Below are 17,081 nucleotides of genomic sequence, written 5' to 3'. Positions count from 1 at the left end.
TGAAATAAGTTTTAGAGAGATTGATGCACAGATTGCTTTCCTCACTTTTTTCCCCATAAGCTTTCTTCTGAAGGAAAACATCTCCATCTATTCTTCCTTTCACCCTTCCAAAACACTTTTTTTTTCCCCCTTTTAGCAATGAAGTGCAGACTTCTCCTCATCATGGATTCTTGAAAAACAGTTGAGAAGCTGATGTCTCCCACGCCATTCTTACTGCTAATGGAAAAAAAAAAAAAAACAACAAAAAACCCCACCCCAAAACCATAACACACCACAACACGATGACTTCTCTGAAACTAAGTGAAACTAAGTCATGTTTAACACGACTAAAAAGCAAAATCTAAGCCAAATTCTGATTTTAAAATAAAAATAACAAAAGGAAAGAAGTTCAGCATCAGACAGCTTTACGTCAATGAATATGTAATACAACAAGAATAAGCCTTCTGCGCTTACATTTCATGTTATTCTGAGAAGCTGTTCGCTTTATTATTATGAGGCGAATCTGGCCTAGTACTAAACCTGCTGGGGATTAGGAATTATTAGGCTCGGTTTCACTGTACCCATGTGTACAACCGATACGATTACAAGCACATAGGTGGTGATAAACAGGCTCCTCAATGAAAGTATTTCCACCTAGCTGACTTGAAAACTGAATCAGCGAGAACCAATAACTGGAAAGGAAAAGGTGGAGACGTGTTCAGTGTGCATTTTGAGACACCAGCTCTCAAATTCCTCTATAAAAGTCACACGCGCACATTTGTCAACAAGGAAATTTTATTTAGGAAGTTCCCCCTGTGAAAAGGCAGCCTCCTTCTTCATATACAGCATAACCCAACTGCTCTAAAGCCTCTCTTTATCAGACCCAAGAACCGGTCCCCCATTTTTACAATCTTACATGCTTCAGATGGCAGCTTTTGTGCAGCACTTCTCGCTCTTTTTTTTTTTTTTTTTTTTTTTTTTTTTTAAGGAGGGGAGAGTCTGGTTTGTAAATCATGCAGAAGCAGAGAGGTAACAGATGGTTGCTGGAGAGGTGCCACAGAAAATGCAGCGGCTGACAGGATCTGTTATCCCTTAGTGGCTGCAGATAAAACCTTTACAGTTTAGGATAAAATTTCATTAAAAAAATGTAGCTGCTGACAAATGGAATAAAACATCCACTGGAGAAGACTATGCAAAGAAGATTTCATCCCAGAGAAGATTTTGTGTATTTAAAAGAATCTCTACGTACATGAGAGGAAAAGCTTTGCCTAAATGGAAGTTTTGTGATTTGGCCATCCATGGCAAACCCCATTCTCAGCCAGGATGGTAAAGCCACAGGAGAAATCAAACCTCTTCTCCCTTTTCTTTCCTGAAAAAGCTATCTAACATCAAAATGTCTAAAGGATCCTCGGTGCACCAATTTGTGCACAGCCAGAGTTTTACAAGACATTTGACAACTACTCGGATGCAGGAGAATGTCAAGCTTTCCCTATTAAAAGCTAGTGTAAGGAATCACAAAACTATACAGAAAACTCCAAAAGGTGTAAAAAGGGTAACCCGTTACAAAAGCCAACTTCATGCAGGGAGAAAAAAAAATATAAATGGCCATCCATTTTAAAGGCCATTCAGGACCATAAATTTAGGTCCAGTGATATGAACACCTATGTAATTACATCATCACATCACCAAACAACAAAGGCAGCTTCTACCAAGGAACCGTTGAATGTGAACTACAATGGACTAAAATAATTCAAATATTGTACATCTTACACTAACGTAAACTTTATTAACAGCAAAATATCAGTTGTGAGTAGGCCCAGACACTTTGAGTCTCAGAAAACGAACTACATGCTCACGTTTCAGAGATGCTCAGCTCACGGCAGTGAAAACGGACGGCAGTAATACAGTCACCAGGAAAGCATCAACTCCAAATAAAACAAAAACCTGCAGGATGCTCCAGGCTCACCCTCTGCCTGGAGTCCTGGCACATTCTCCTGGGCTTCACTGCCACTGTTCCTTCAGGTCCTCTTTGCAACATGGCAGCAGCTCCAGCCTCTATTGCTGACGAGCGAGGACATCCCACCCTGTCACCAACCACGCCTGGTGATCCCTGGCATCACGTGTGGCCCTGCTCTGCCCTTAATACAAGGGGCACAGGATCAGTAGATCTCCAGTCAGCACCATTTACCCACACAGTCAGTCCCCAGGGGCAGGTCCCCTCCAAAGCACACACCAACAGACACTGTAGTCACAGACTGTCCCCCTGTCACCTTGTGGCCAAGGAAAAGTATTGTCGTAATTTTCCACCCGTGTCAGTGCCTTGCTAATGGGAAAATACCATGTCATGAACATTACGCCTAACATCCTACACGCCCTGTCAGGCCTTCGGCCAGAGGAATCCATCCCTGGAACACCTTCCTGCTTCTTTTTTGAGACACGGTAAGAAATAAAATGGAAAAAACTTCCACCCCCACCTTGTTCTGACCCAGGCAATTTAAGGTCAGTTCTTTACTCTGCCAGAAATTGTGTGATATGTGAAGGTCACACAATATTCTGCACTTCAGCCATCTATAAATCAAACATAGGAGAACCACACACTACAAAACTGTTGTGGAAATAACCTCGCTGACTTTTGGCGGCAGAAATCATATTGGTATTTCTGTAAGGAGATAGCCAGGACTATGGAACTTGAATCACTGCATTAGTTTGCAGTGGTTTGCGACAAGTTATCGAGCATGAATATTTTAAGGACAAGGAAACTGCATAAAAGGCACCAATAGGAAATTTAGTTTCTGAATATTTCCAGGATTCACAGGAAGTCAAGAAGAGGGACTACTTTTCATACTGGTAACGAGAACTGGAACAAGTGAGGCTGATGGATCAGCACAGCTTCTGAAAGAGGGGTAACACAGAAACCTCACACAATCCTGACTAACAGGAAGGTAAGGGAGTTGCTTTTACTAAGAAACAGTTTTACACCTGAGCTGTCAGTATTCATTCCTTCCAATTCTACCAACACACACACGATCGCTTTTCTTTAGCCCTATCAGCAATCAGGGCCAAACTTTCAAACACAGTTTTTTTATTTGAGATGCTCAAATTCAGGTAGGTGGAAGGGAAAACATAGCATCAAACAGCACAAAAGCAAAGCCCAGCCCTCCTCTTTGAAATATAGTATGTGAACCAAATACATCATGTCCTCGTATGGACTTACCAAGCTAACGTCAAATAATTTTTAGAGAGTAAAAAACTAAATTCAATCACTTTATTCTTTAAACTCGAGTAGCTTTTGCTCATTTCCTGAATTACACTACTTGTTTTACCTTGAGACAGAGTTTGCATAGCTCCTCCTTTCCCCACAAGTGCCTTACTCCTCCATATTTTTACCTTTGGTATGTCAAAGAAACCTAGAGGTTTCGCTCTGTCACCCTTTGGGCTAAGAAAAATCTTTCCATTTCTTTTCAGGTCTTCAACTACTCAGATCCCTCCACTTCCTTGCACAGTGAGGATAAACACTGCCCCCAAATTATTAGAGGTGGGTGGCAAGCTAAACAGCAAGTAATTCCAATGTTGCTGCTGTGACTTAAAAAAAATAAAAACAACCCCAAAACAAAACCAAGTAAAAAGATCAAATATTTCACAGTAAGTTTAGAGACTAGGAGTTTCCCTGGCAACAATGGCTGTAGGACTTTTATGGGATCAGTGGTGGCTTTTGCTTCCTAGGAAACCACTTGCTTAATGCTAAGAACGGTGATACATCTCTTAACCTGACTTCTTCATCGAGCTCCTGGAGTGGGGCAGCGAAGCGGGATGAGAAAGATCACTCTACGTGAAGGTGGTGGAGATTGCCAGAGGAACAACGATGCACTGGAGAAAGAAGGGCATGGGGCTGGACTTCACATCAGGCTCTGATCTTGAGTGAGCTGGCAGAGATCAGTCTGTTCCCACCTAACATTTAATCTACATAAAGCTAGGGTTCTTCAAGTCAGGTTCTTAATTTATAAAAGCTATAAAGTTCTGCTAGAAACTAATAAACATGGTTGATCATTCTTTCCCTTCATCATTTTTAGCTGAATTCTATACTAGAAATGTAATTTCAGCAAACTTTCTCTTGCAGAACTCTCCTGCACCCTCAGTGACACATTTTGTACAATGGCTACACAATTGGCTGGCTTTTGTTTCCTCCTTATAAAATAGCTGTGCAACATCACACAGAGGTCCAGCTTCAGAAACTAACAACCTCTGCACAGCAAATTACATCTCAGTGTTGAGGACGATTTTCAGTTGCTTTTTTTAATGAGAAAATTTGAGGCTGTGTCCTGATTTTAGCAAGACTCTAGAAAATTTTCCATATTCATCTCCTCCACCTAATACATTTCCTTTCCCTCCCTCCCATCATGTTTCCCACAGACGTAAGAGCAAGATTATCCTTTGAACTTTGAAGCATCTTCGAAATTTAACTTACTGTTTACAGGGATGTTAAGAGTAAGATCATTATTATCCATTTGGCTGATGAGATGTCCAAGAGTTACCACTGAGAAGCTTATGATGTGGTTTATCTTGCCAGGAGATTGTAACAGCTTACATGAGCCCAGTAAAGCCTGAAAGTATGGTTCTTCCCCATGTTTTTAATGTCTGGTTGGAAAATATACTTACAACATTTTCTGGCTCTTACAGTCTGTCATCACAGAAAGGCACCACGCGGATCTTGCATCTGTCAAAGTTTGCAAATGAGCCACAGGATACTGAGCAAAACGAGTGGCAAACAAAGGCAGAAACTGCTTTGAGACCATTAGAAGCCCAATTATGCTGTTCAAGAACCAGAAATGAGATATGGACAGTGCAAGGATGAGGTATGCTGTCCACCTGCTTCTTCCTGTGTGAATGAAGCCATTAAAATACCCAACAGGTTAAGAAAGAAACTGTGGAAAAGGCTTTGTTGCTGTTCTTCAAGTGGCAGACCAGCATTATTGGGGGGAGAGGGGGAATAAAGAATACAATTGTCCAAAAAGGAGATATCAGTCTAATCTCCCCCCTAATTATTAGATATGCACTTATCAACACTGTGCAGAGCTCCTGCCACTGTCCTCCTGAATGCCCTGTATCATTGACAAGTACATAAGTGGCCTTTCACTCCTCTCCTTCCAGCATAAAGGAGAGAAATTACAATCCTGTCCCTCCGCTAGAAGGTAAGAGCTAAACTTCCAGATCAAAACAAGAGATGAAGCATCATCTCTCTCAAAATTATACCCTGTACACTGCATAAATAACTTACCAGATAAAATGGCTACATACAACCTGTTCTACTCTGCTGATGGTTTAGGAACTGTGAGCACTGGGCAGGCTCATTATTCAAACTACATGGACCAGCACCATCCATGTTACTGTGATACACCGAAATTGCGATGATCCGGGATTACAGTAGGGCAGGTTTTTCAATGACAGGATCAGATTTCTCTCAAGGTAGGATGCCAACAAAATGGAGTGGCCTCCCACACTGTCAATAAAATGTTACTAGTCACAGAGGAGAGAAAGCGGGTACTAGCTCTTCATGAGCTAAAAGCACAGACACTTTATTCCTGTAGAGTACACTTGACTTTCGGTTTTGGAATAGATTTTTGTTTGTTTGTTTGGGTTTGTTTTCTTTTTTTTTTAATCTCAAGCATTTCTCCCAGAGAAAGGAGGTTGCCAAACAACGTGGGGAAAATTCTAGAGAGAAAAAATATAGCAAATATAGGTGGATGCTTTTGTGCACACTGAATCGCACTTGCTGCGCTGTGAAATGACTCCACCTATACCCAGTGCCTCCCCAGCCATTTAAAAACCACCTCGATGTAAACAGTGGAAAGACAGAAACTGTTGGCGTAAACAGCGATGTGCTTAAACGCACACAAAAGTAAGTTTTCCAAATTCTAGGTACCACTCCACTACTTCACCAGAAGTTGATGCTTGCACGGACCAGTTAGTTGCTCATTTATTGCCTAGGAAAGTCTTTTCCAGCCAAGGTTTCCAGCTAAGTAAGTCTCCTGAATTCCCAAATTAACAGACTGTAGTATAGCCTATGGATTCCCACCTCACCTATTTTAAGGAAGCAGGCTTCCTCCTTAGTTACCTACAGCAGGAAGGGGAAACAGATTGCTGTTTATTTTATCATACCTGCTATATCTTCTCAAAAATGTTCTCTGCACTAAGCAAAAATTCATGCCTTCTACGTAGAAGGATCTGTCTGAGGAACTGCATTTAGCTCCAGATTTGCTGTTCTTGAATTGGCTGCGTTTTTGTGCTGTTTAGACTCTTCGACTGTATTTTCTTTTAGGGTCAGTTTTTCATACTCAAAGAAGTATACATTAAAGCCTGAGAGACTGGACAATTTTTATGTAGGGAAAATAAACCAGGTTTTTTCCTTGCTGAATGAAAGATATACATAAACACTGAGCTACAAAATGAGCACTCTTAGACACCATCTGCTTGGTTCTACCAATACACGGGGCCTGGCCTATGTAAATTTGATGCAAAAAATTCTTAGTGGGGTGTTAGTAGGACCTAGAAAGTTGAACCATTTAATTCTGGAGGTGAACCTATATTGCCAAATATTTACATGCTCAGATCCACTACAAGTGTGTTTCCCATGGCTTCTCCACCACCACCACCTTCACAGAATCACCTCCCCCTTTAATTTACCCTTAATTTCACCTAAGAGTAAACTACTGAGTGAAAAGGAGAGCTGCCTATCACACATCATGTGATATAAAAGCAGAGAGGTGTATCTGTAAGCCCCGTTCTGTCTCATCCACACCAGGAACATCAACTTCAGTCTTTTACCTCTTAGGTTAGAGACTTATGCCAGAGACCCACCAAGAGCCCTCCGGATTCTGAAAACCCAAGCCCACATCCCAGGACTGATGGCAGCAGTGCTGCACAGTGTTGCCACCAGCTGTACTGTAGTCACACCAAGGCCTTCTACACCACCAGAAGTTTCTTCCTGAAGGTGACAACCCTTCCCAAAGAAGCTACTAGACACGTTCCCACCAAGATGTCCAATCTCCCACACATGCAGGTTTACACTGTTATTTTCTTACCCCGTTATAGCATTCAAGTACCTGGCTGCTATTCAGACTTACAGTAGACTAACACTATTAACACTGAGACAATCCTTGGAACAAAGTGAGATTAAATATGTCGTGAAGACTCCTGCAGAAACACTTCTCTTTTAACAGGCTATGTTCCAAACTCTGCGTACTAATCTCATAAGCAGTTTTACTGGAGCACAGAAATTTACCTAGACTTTATTTTACTTCTATCACTTTTCCTACAGAAAAAGAAAGTTCTCTAGCTTGCATTTTGAGAACAGCATATTTTTTTGGGGGAAAAAAAAAAAACAAACAAACAAAAAAAACCCAACCACCAGAAAAAAACCAAGATGAGTTTTGAAACTTACAGTCCAGAGAAAATTTTCTGATCTAATTTATTTCCTTTCATAAGTGGAAAGCAAGCCAAGTTAAAAGTCTAGAAGATAGACAGTACTGTCAACTTCTGCTTAAGAGGAAATTAAGGCCAGCAGAGGTAATGAAATAGAAAGTTGACTCCGAAAGCACAGAACAGAGCAAAAACGTCTCAGGGTATTACAGTTAAATCATGCAATACCTGGAAAGCTCTGTTTCTATGTTGACCTATACCCAGATAGTTCTTAAGGTGAGAAGAACTATGAGATAGCTGGTTTTAAAAATTTTGTTTTCTTGCAACATGATTCTACTGCCAGTGGTTTTGTGTTGCCTTGGTTTTTTTGTTTGGTTTTTTTTTTTTTTTTTTTTTTAAACAAGAGCCCGATCATTATTGCAGTCTACTCTATAACGAAGAATGAACGCTTTACAGCTTCACTCACCAAATTACCCCATTTCTTCTGAATAGTTTTAAAGGTTCTAAAACACATTTCTTGCGAAAGGGGACGCCATGAAGCAAAATTTTAAGTGTAGATCAATATAATTCAATGCAATATGAAAACACTCATTTAAACTCTGAAATTCATTTTGATAGCCTTAATGGAGTGCATTCCACATAATTCTTACTGTTAACTCAGCTTCTTGCCAACTTCTTTGCAGGAGAAGATGCGTGCGTACAGGCACATAAATAAAAGCAGGTAAGAAAAGTCACAAAACAATGAAGGAAACATGTTGGCTCAACCTATCAAACCGGATACAGTGAGTCCATAAAGAAGCAAACCCGCTGTTACTGCAAAACTTCATCGGTATGTGTTTAAACTGAAGAATGTGAAAATTATATATTTTTCATCTGTTACGCAGCAAGTGTGTTTTATCAGCAGTGGTATAGGTACAGAGTTTCTTAGCAGGTTAAAAAATCAAAAATTAAAGTAACTTCCACACATTTGTCAGGTTCATTATTTGGCATAAAAATTGGAAGGCACACAGACTGACAAATGCATATCGGCATTTCTCTTTCTAGGGCTTCCCAGTTCCCCTAAAGTCTAGGGATAGACAAACCTTAGATAATTTGTTGGTGCCAAGAGACAGATTAATCTTTCTTAAATGAAAATAGACTGGAAAATCTCATGTGAACTTATATTTCTTATACTTGAAAATACTCATGACTTCTCTCATGCCCAGTTCAGTAGGAACGAATAGCAAGACAATAATTAGAAAATAAGTATTGTATTCTTTCCCTTCCTATGCCATTTTTTCATATAACAGGTTATGGCATGAAACAGTTTATATCACAGCCCTACTGCATGCTTCTCTTCCTTTTTTGACATGAAATAAACATAAAAGAATGCTCTGAAGAATCAGTCTGTAAATTATTTTTGATATTCAACTTTTCCATTTTCCATATGCAGAACTTGAGTTTTATTTCTGACAGGTGATAAGGGGATTATTTCCTTTTTAAATAACAAAGCCTCAGACTCTCCGCCGGTATAGATGTATATAGTTTTTATTACCTGTTATATGAGCTTATATCAGCTATCAGTCTGCCTGCATAAATTAAAAGTTATACCCTACCACAAACTTGATAATAAATATCTCTATACTTTTTAAAACTAGTTTTTGTCCTAAACTTCAAGTTAATGAACATTAAACTGCATTTTATGACAGCTGAATGATGCAGAACAGATGTTGAGCTAAAATTTCATTTGCCAAATGTCAGCTCAGAATACGTATGTAAAACTGGAGTATTAGTAATCCAAACTACATGGTGAAAACAATGGAAAAAATTGTCAGCCACATCAATGCCTGCCAACCATTTTTCTGGGACTTCAGATGGAAATTCTGCCTGAATTGAAGATTCCAGAAAATAATGTTCAGTTTTAGGAACTCTAATTGCTTATTAGGATGAGTACGTTCTCTTCTGGGTTATCCGTTTCTCATCTTGAACTCAGTGACATACAGCAAACGCTAATCAAAAGCCTGCAATTAGTATGCTTTTGTCTTGTAGTTTTTCCTCTGCCAGTGAGGTTCTGTTTGGACCGCTGGTTGGACAGGTAGGCTCAGTGTCTGAAAATGATGCCTGCTATTCCCCCTCCATGATTTGTGTCAGCCACAAAAAAAAAAAAAAAAAAAAAAACACAAACAAACAAACAAACAAAGAAACAACAAAAAAACCCACCAAAACAGCCAACCAAAGCAGCAATAGGCCCGTGAGGAAACTTAAGACTTAGCAGTTGACAAAGTACATCCACTGACGAAGATGTTTATTTTTTTCTTGCTATGTAACGTGTAAAGGATAACCCTTTGGGGAATATAATGCAACTTAACACAGCCATTAAAAATCTTTTTTGTATTTGCGCCATACTTTCCTTTTCCTAATTAAAGCCAGTACTTCTAATTATACCTCCCATGTGCTACCCTAAATCATTTTTGTTCTTCCATAATATTTTACAAGCATCTGGAGAGTCTTCTGTCCCCTCCATTCCACACTTGTAATTTATCCACATTTTTGTAGTCTATCCACAGAAATAAGTATGTTAAAAGTCTCCTGATTGCTTTTGTTTTCTCCAAAGTCCTTCCAATTTTTCAATGCCTTTCCAGGAATGATCAGCAGCTGCTGTGGGCCACAGACTGTTCCACAAGCCAGTGTGCCTAGGTGGACTACAGCTTCTGGGGACTAAGGTACAACGCGGCCAGGGGTGCTTCTGACATTGTTGTATAAGAATTTTTTCAACCGACAAATAAGGGCAGCAGTACTAAGTAAGAGACGCCACGCACAATCTGTGGATGAAATGGACGAGACTAAGAGTAATGCAAAGCTCTTTACAAAAGTTGTTTTGTGAAAAATACCAATCCATCTAATAGTAATTAGCAATAATATTTAATTGCCCCTCTAAGGAGTTTATCAAGTTCAATTCATATCTGCATGCCTGCTCGCTCCTACTTTACCTACAGAAATCAATACTTGTGAACACGCAAGTGGTATCACAAGATGCAAAAGAACCAAAAAGCAGGCAAATGAGAAATTTGCAAGAGGAGATGTTCTTTTACAAGCACATATCCTAGACAATAGCTGAATAACAGTTGTGAAGTGATAGAAGAGCAACTAAATAAAGCTAATCTTTTCTTAAAAAGATATTACGTCTAGGACGTGTAGAGATACTGTAAATATGTCTTTCCTGTCTATTGGGAATAGTGCCTTCAACATCATCATGCTTCTCCTAAGAACACAGCATATGGATTAGAGTAATTTCTCCTCTAGTTTAGTGTTCTCCTAATGTAATTTTCTTGACGTTTGAACACGAGACAATTACAAAGGAAAGCTTTTTTCCCTTAATGAGTTTTTATAATCTGGAATACAAGTATATCGAAACACCAAGGTTTCAGAAAAAGGCTGTTTCCCTCTGGTTTACCAATGTTTGCTCTGGGGCGGGGGAAGAAGGGGAGGAATTCAGGTGATATTTTTCCAAATTTCTGGAGGAATATCAACAGCTAAGGAAAAAAAAAAAAAAAAAGTTGAAGACAAGTTTTCTCAACAAGTAAAACTCCGTAATGGCTGAAGTAGCTGAGAGCAGTGATGTTTCTGATGTGCCATAAAATTTAGTTGCTGTTGTGATCCTGGCTGGAGAGACAGAGAGAACTTCTATAATGCTAAATGAGTAGGGAGATCACGTTGTGAAGATTTGGTTTTTAACGCAGGGAAAGAAGTCTTTTGAAATTGTTGCTTAAACACCTCCAGGATTTTTGCTGGGGGCAAATTTTTGGGCTCTCCCATCATTAAATTACACATAGCAAAAATAAATAAATAAATCACACCATCTGCCATCGAAAAACCTTGTATAAATTAACACTTTCAACAAGTTTAAGCTTAAAGTTACCAAAGAGACTGGCTTCCTTTTCCATCAGAAAATTGAACAAAAATCACCAAGTGCATTGAGGATTACAGTTAGCATTTCCATTGCCGTTAGCACGGAAGTCAAATCATTTGCCAGAAAACTCACCCTCTCTAATCCACCTGCCTGCTCGGGGTATGGATGGCTATCAGGTTTCCTCGTTTCACCTTCTCTCAGTATACGAGGCTGGTCACGCCTCACAACAACATTAAAAGTTGTGCTATGTATTTAAAAAGCACGCACAGTAACAACCGTTCTGCAAAGCTGTAGTACATACATTCTGCTACCAGGCACTGGCATTGGAAGCCCGCACAACACGCAGGGGGAAGCATAAGCCCGATTACGTGTTGCTTCCGCCCCGCTCAGTCTCACTGTTCAATACCAGAATATCCTTTTCTGCCGCTTTTATGAACATTAACTGCAGGCAAACCAACAACTGTAACAACTTCTGCCCAAGGAGCAACTTGAAAATTCAATCCACGATGGCTACAGAGTCAAAACAGTCACACCACTCCTCCCATTTTCAGAGAAAATTATTTGTCATAAGCTTTTGAGGGGGCGGCACTATTGAAAGCAGGCTAAACATTAACATACATATTCAAGACCACACCTATCGTTTCATTTCACAGAAGAGCTCATGAGAGCCTTCCAAGGTAAAACAGTAGGACAAAGCTGTTACACAAACAACATCTTTCATGTACAACCACGGTTTTGTTTTAGGGTTTGTTTTTTTTTTTTTTTTTGGTCTGATTTTCTTTTTTTTAATATTCAACAGCAGAAACATACAAAGCAAACCGCAATTACAAACCTCTGCACGAGCAAGCAATAGTAGACAATGAAGGTTTCACCCACCTGGGATCTTTCTGAATGCTATCAATGGAAGGTGACCTAGCCAAGGTCCCTTCAGGTGGGATGGCTGGCCCAGATTTGCTGTATGGTGATTCAACAGAAGGACAATACTGCAGCTGTCGGTAGGGGTCTGCGTAATTGGAGGCTGGGCCGGCCGCATAGCTGGCCCTCTGGAAGGTCGCTGTTGCGTTCTGTGTGCCGTGTTGACTGCCTGTGCGCTGTAAGGGTACGGAGTCGACACCAGGGGAAGATGGGGCTACGACAGGAAAGTAGGGACAAAGTAAAAAATTGAGGACCTGTTCACAGAAATGGTTAACCAGGTCTAGGCAGAGGAAAAAAAAAAAACCAAAAAATAAATACACACACATATAAAACAGGGGTTCAAAAAGAATGAGAAAAAAACAAAACAAACAACATTGTCATTTTCAAAACCATTGTAGTAAATAATTGTCAAATGAATTTCTAAGTGACATGCCACTTCTGGACTGGAAGACCTTTACACCAGTTAAACAGACTGTAGCAATGCTTTTCACTTGGGGTTTTAACTGCACTAACCTGAAAGGAAAAAAAGTGCAGAAGCAGCATGGGACTAGTCAAGCTAAGAGTCACAACCACCACCGAGTGAGGCTTCTGCAGTCCTTACAGGGGTGGAAGTCAGTCAGATCCACCAGCAGAAGGAAGGTCAAACCAGGCTCAAGACTCCAAATTGGGATGGATGGCTCTATGGCAGAAGAAACAGACAGCCACGGCCATCCTAAATTTATAGTCCTGGTATCCGTAAAGCAGGTAAAACCAGACACCTGCTACTGAGAGTCGCTGTGTACGCTTTGTTAACTGATCTTCTGCATATTTCACCTTAAGTAAGACTTCGGGGACTGCTACTGCTGAGTCTGAAAAATAGCTAAGCACAAGGCGACCACAGAGATGTCTTAATGCACACCAACAACGGCTGTGCACACACACCACAGCTCAAGATTAATGCATTACCCGTTTTGAGCAGCTTAACCAATAGATTTAAACTGACTTAATGCTTTTGCGACTCAAAAATCTTATTAATCCCCCTTGTAGCCCATTCTCGTTCTGCTACAGCACTGGGTACCGGAGATCCCGTCTGCTTTATGATTCTTATTAAAACATGCAATAATTTTCAGCCAAAGTTGAGTTAATGGAAAATGGATTCTCACTGTAAGGGCCAGAGGACCAATATCCACAAATAAAAATTAAACGTTGGATTTGCTCAGAAGGAAATTCGGACTGTTTGAAGTGGCACGTGAACTCATGGTGGTGGCTCCCACTCTCCCCTGTCCCAAGACAACAAGAATACTTCCGCCAACAGTGGCGGGCCCAGGTGCAGGACTATATTTAGCTGGGTCAAATTCATATGCAAAACTGTAGGGAAAACCACATATTCAAGAGACAGGTTTTCATAATAGATTTCCCAATCATTTTTCATTAGCATGCACATTTACATTTTAAGAAAACAAATATTTTTAATATACTACAGGTCCATGAAAGGGACTTTAAGCATTTTGTCTCAAAGTGTCAGCAAATGAAAACCAGTGAGCTTTAAATACGATTATGGCGGTTTTGTCTGACCTAGTACTTGTCAAAGTTACGCCACCTGAAAATTTTAAATTTGTATTAATTTTTTGCCTTATTTCCATTTTTTTTTTCTTATGGTTCTGAAGTATCTAATTTTACAATAACAAGTATTACCTTATAACTTCGTTAGAAACGCAGATAAGTGAAACCACCCGTTTTTCTACTACCCCATCATTGGGAGCGCTCAAGGTCAGGTTGGACGGGGCTCTGAGCAACCTGATCTGGTTGAAGGTGTCCCTGCTCATCGCAGGGGGGTTGGACTAGATGATATTTAAAGGCCCCTTCCAACTTAAACCAGACTATGATTCCCTGATTACATTAACTTACATATAGAGCAACATTTTAAAATTACTGCTTTTGTTTAATTGCTAGCATATATTTCCTTAAGAAATAAGGTAATAAGACAAATACAGACCTTTTTGTAAAACTGCTTCAGTTAAAATGCTGTAACAATATTAGCATACTGAAACAGCCCATGCACAAATCATGCTAAATTCAGTGTTAGGAAGACACAACGTGTTTTAACAGAAAATACACACAGTTCAAACCCAAAATTTGGTGCCTTGTGGGAAAAAAAAAGTAAAAAAAAAAACAAAAACAAAACCAAACAAGTTAGAGAAAACACTGGAAATATTTTCAAGTGAAAAAGCATAATGTAATTGTATACTGAAATAAGTACTGTCACTATGCACAATATGCTGCTAGCTTCTGACACATTATGTAGGGAATTGCAAAAAACCCTACAACACTAATACTGCTGAAAACAAGAACTTCATTGTAATGTAGATTGCTTTGCCAAATATTCCACTGTATTTCCCTTCCTCTCCTCTGCAAGACAATTCAATGGAAATCATGTTTGTTTTTAAATTCTTTGAAAACTTTTCTATTTTCTCCTTTGTCTTGTTATCAAAATAGCTATTTATATGAACTGAAACTAGCTGTCACCCTAACACCTACATGCTTTTGGAGTCACTCTGATTAATTTTCTCAAATTATCTTCCTAGCAAACTCTAACTTCCTTTTGAACTTTATCACAGTGAACACAGAAGTGCCATAGTCAGAATATGAGAATGAGATAAATCTGACTTAGTTAAACATTCACAAATAAGCTTGTTTGGCCAGTGTTAGCCATGTCAATTAAAAGAAAACCAAAAAGACCCAAACAGCTAATACATTAGAATAGCTTCTATGTTTAATTTGACTGCAGCCCCCTTTGTGGACTGTAAAAGGGTTAATCTTTAGCAGACATTTTTACACAAATAATTTCATGTAAAACTGAAGCAAAGTCACCTCCTACCAATACATTACTCCTGCTTAAACAAATCCTTCTGGCAGCCAAACTTACTGACTGAAGTGTGGCTTTTTCAGCTATGGCACACTTTCTGTATATTGAGATCTCCCTTCTATTTAGCTATTAAATAACAAAGCTGTAGCGACCATGTCTATCAAAATAAATAAATTCAGAAGTTCATTTGCCTCACCCAGCAACATTACATCTTCAGCGAGCACAGGGGAGTCCAGAAGGCATGCACTCAGAGGGGACCAGAAAGCGTTCACGTACCAGCTATGTCTGCAGATGGTCATGCAACCTTCCAACAGGTTTTTTAAATTGAAGACACTTACTTACCCCTTCCTCTAACTTTTGCATTTGACTTCTCTCCTCTCAAATCCAAGCCAGCTACACATCGACCAGAATCAGCTCCACATCGGTAAGATGCAATACTACTTTGACAAGGATCAGGGTCCGCCCCAGCGAGGTAAGAGGGGGGCAGGAAGGAGTTATAGCAGAAGTGCTTTTTCTGGAGAAATGGGCTGCCTTCCCATCTCCCAACACCAGCCACCAGCCCAACCTTCCTGGGATCTGGGCTAGTTGAAGCAGGATCATGGCTAAGTCACATTGTTGCTCTGAGTCTACGGCAGACCCTATTCTGCCTCTGCATAAAGGTAAAATCAAAAGTCATGACCAGACTGTGAAGAAGCAGGTCTAGTTTTGTGGACACCTTAACACCTCGTTGATTTAACGAGAAGCTGGTCAAGGTGTCCACAAAACCAGACATGCCTCCGGTCTTCGACAGTCCCAAAACTGAAAAGGAGATCAACATTGAAATCAAGGAACCAAAAAAGGCCTCAAAATCTTTTTTCTCCTGTATCTTGCTTTACCTAAGGGATGACACACGACAGCACCATTTTTAATAGTGACTGCTGCCCCCACTTTTTAAAGTCTTGCATAGAAATTCAGTGGTCGATGTCAGATAAGTAGGCCTCACAAGTTCTGTTTTGCTCCCTTTGCATTGGGCAGCTGACCTGCGGCTCCTTACCGGGATGGCTCAGCATGGTGACCTTGCAAAGGCACGGGGAGAGGGGGGCTGGCCACTGGCCACCCCTTCCAAGCACCCCACTCCATGCACATGAGAGGGCTTCACAGACCGCATCCTGCAATGCTGAAGCTGGCTCCTGCTGACGGCAGGGTCACAGCACCCACTCTCTGCTGCAGCTAGCAGATACTGGGTATAGCAATTAACACACTCAGTGGGAGGCCAATAAATCTCTATACATTCATGAAATTTTAAACTTCAATATAAGAACCATGCTTGAGGAGGAGAATTTTGAGTTCAGAAAGGGGTTTCACCGAGAACTTCCAAGTGTGCAAATCAAGAACTAAAATCTCAGTGAAGAGATTTTAGTTTGGCACTGAAAGTTTTCTTTGGAGACCTTGTTTTAATTTGGCATGCCATTACTATCTTAAATATACCATATCATCTCAGCCCTTCACTACTGCAACATCAAAATCACATCCCCAGAAAACTGAGTGTCTGGGGTACCATACAAACATTTAATATGCTTTTACAAATCTTCGCCGAAGAGAACAAAAAGCCCCTGTTAACTATAGTGAAAACCCTCCGAAGACCTGATGTATGCCCTGATTACGGTTCTCTTGATTGCAGAAACAGCATATAGTAAATCCAGCCTTTATAATTTTCTACGGCTTTTGCACAGTTTCAAAGATGCAGCAACTTTTATATTAATGTTGAAAATGTAGGTGTATCTCTAAATGTGCCCAGAGGCTCATAATGAGATATTCAACTTAGAAATTCACTTTCAGACTTTGCATCTTATTTTCAAATCTATGACATCTCTAGAAACAACTAAGAAAACCCAAAAAGCAGGAACTTGTTGATTTAGGCAGGGATACTACTGCACCACACCTAAGTATCTTAGGGAGACCAAATTCACATAAGAACTGCTAAAAATGTCAAGACTTCCTAAAAATCAGAGGGCATTTTGCCCAGTTAACATATGTAGGATCAGACCTTCAGAAAGG

The 17,081-nt window shown here is 40.0% G+C and overlaps 1 protein-coding gene across 1 annotated transcript in view; it reads right to left on the bottom strand.

Moving 5' to 3' along the window:
- CTNND2 (catenin delta 2) overlaps positions 1 to 17,081 on the bottom strand; it is a gene marked incomplete at both ends in the record, with an annotated part of 573,915 nt that overhangs the window by 250,622 nt on the left and 306,212 nt on the right. The window contains one exon of the mRNA XM_082479407.1: positions 12,161 to 12,413. Coding sequence (XP_082335533.1) covers positions 12,161 to 12,413 — 253 coding nt within the window. The remainder of the gene's footprint in view (positions 1 to 12,160; positions 12,414 to 17,081) is intronic.

This window comes from Vanellus vanellus (genome assembly GCF_965231255.1).
Source record: "Vanellus vanellus genome assembly, chromosome: 2".
Lineage (NCBI taxonomy): Eukaryota > Metazoa > Chordata > Aves > Charadriiformes > Charadriidae > Vanellus > Vanellus vanellus.
Note: the sequence above shows the minus strand (reverse complement) of the source record. Positions and strands in the feature narration are given on the sequence as shown.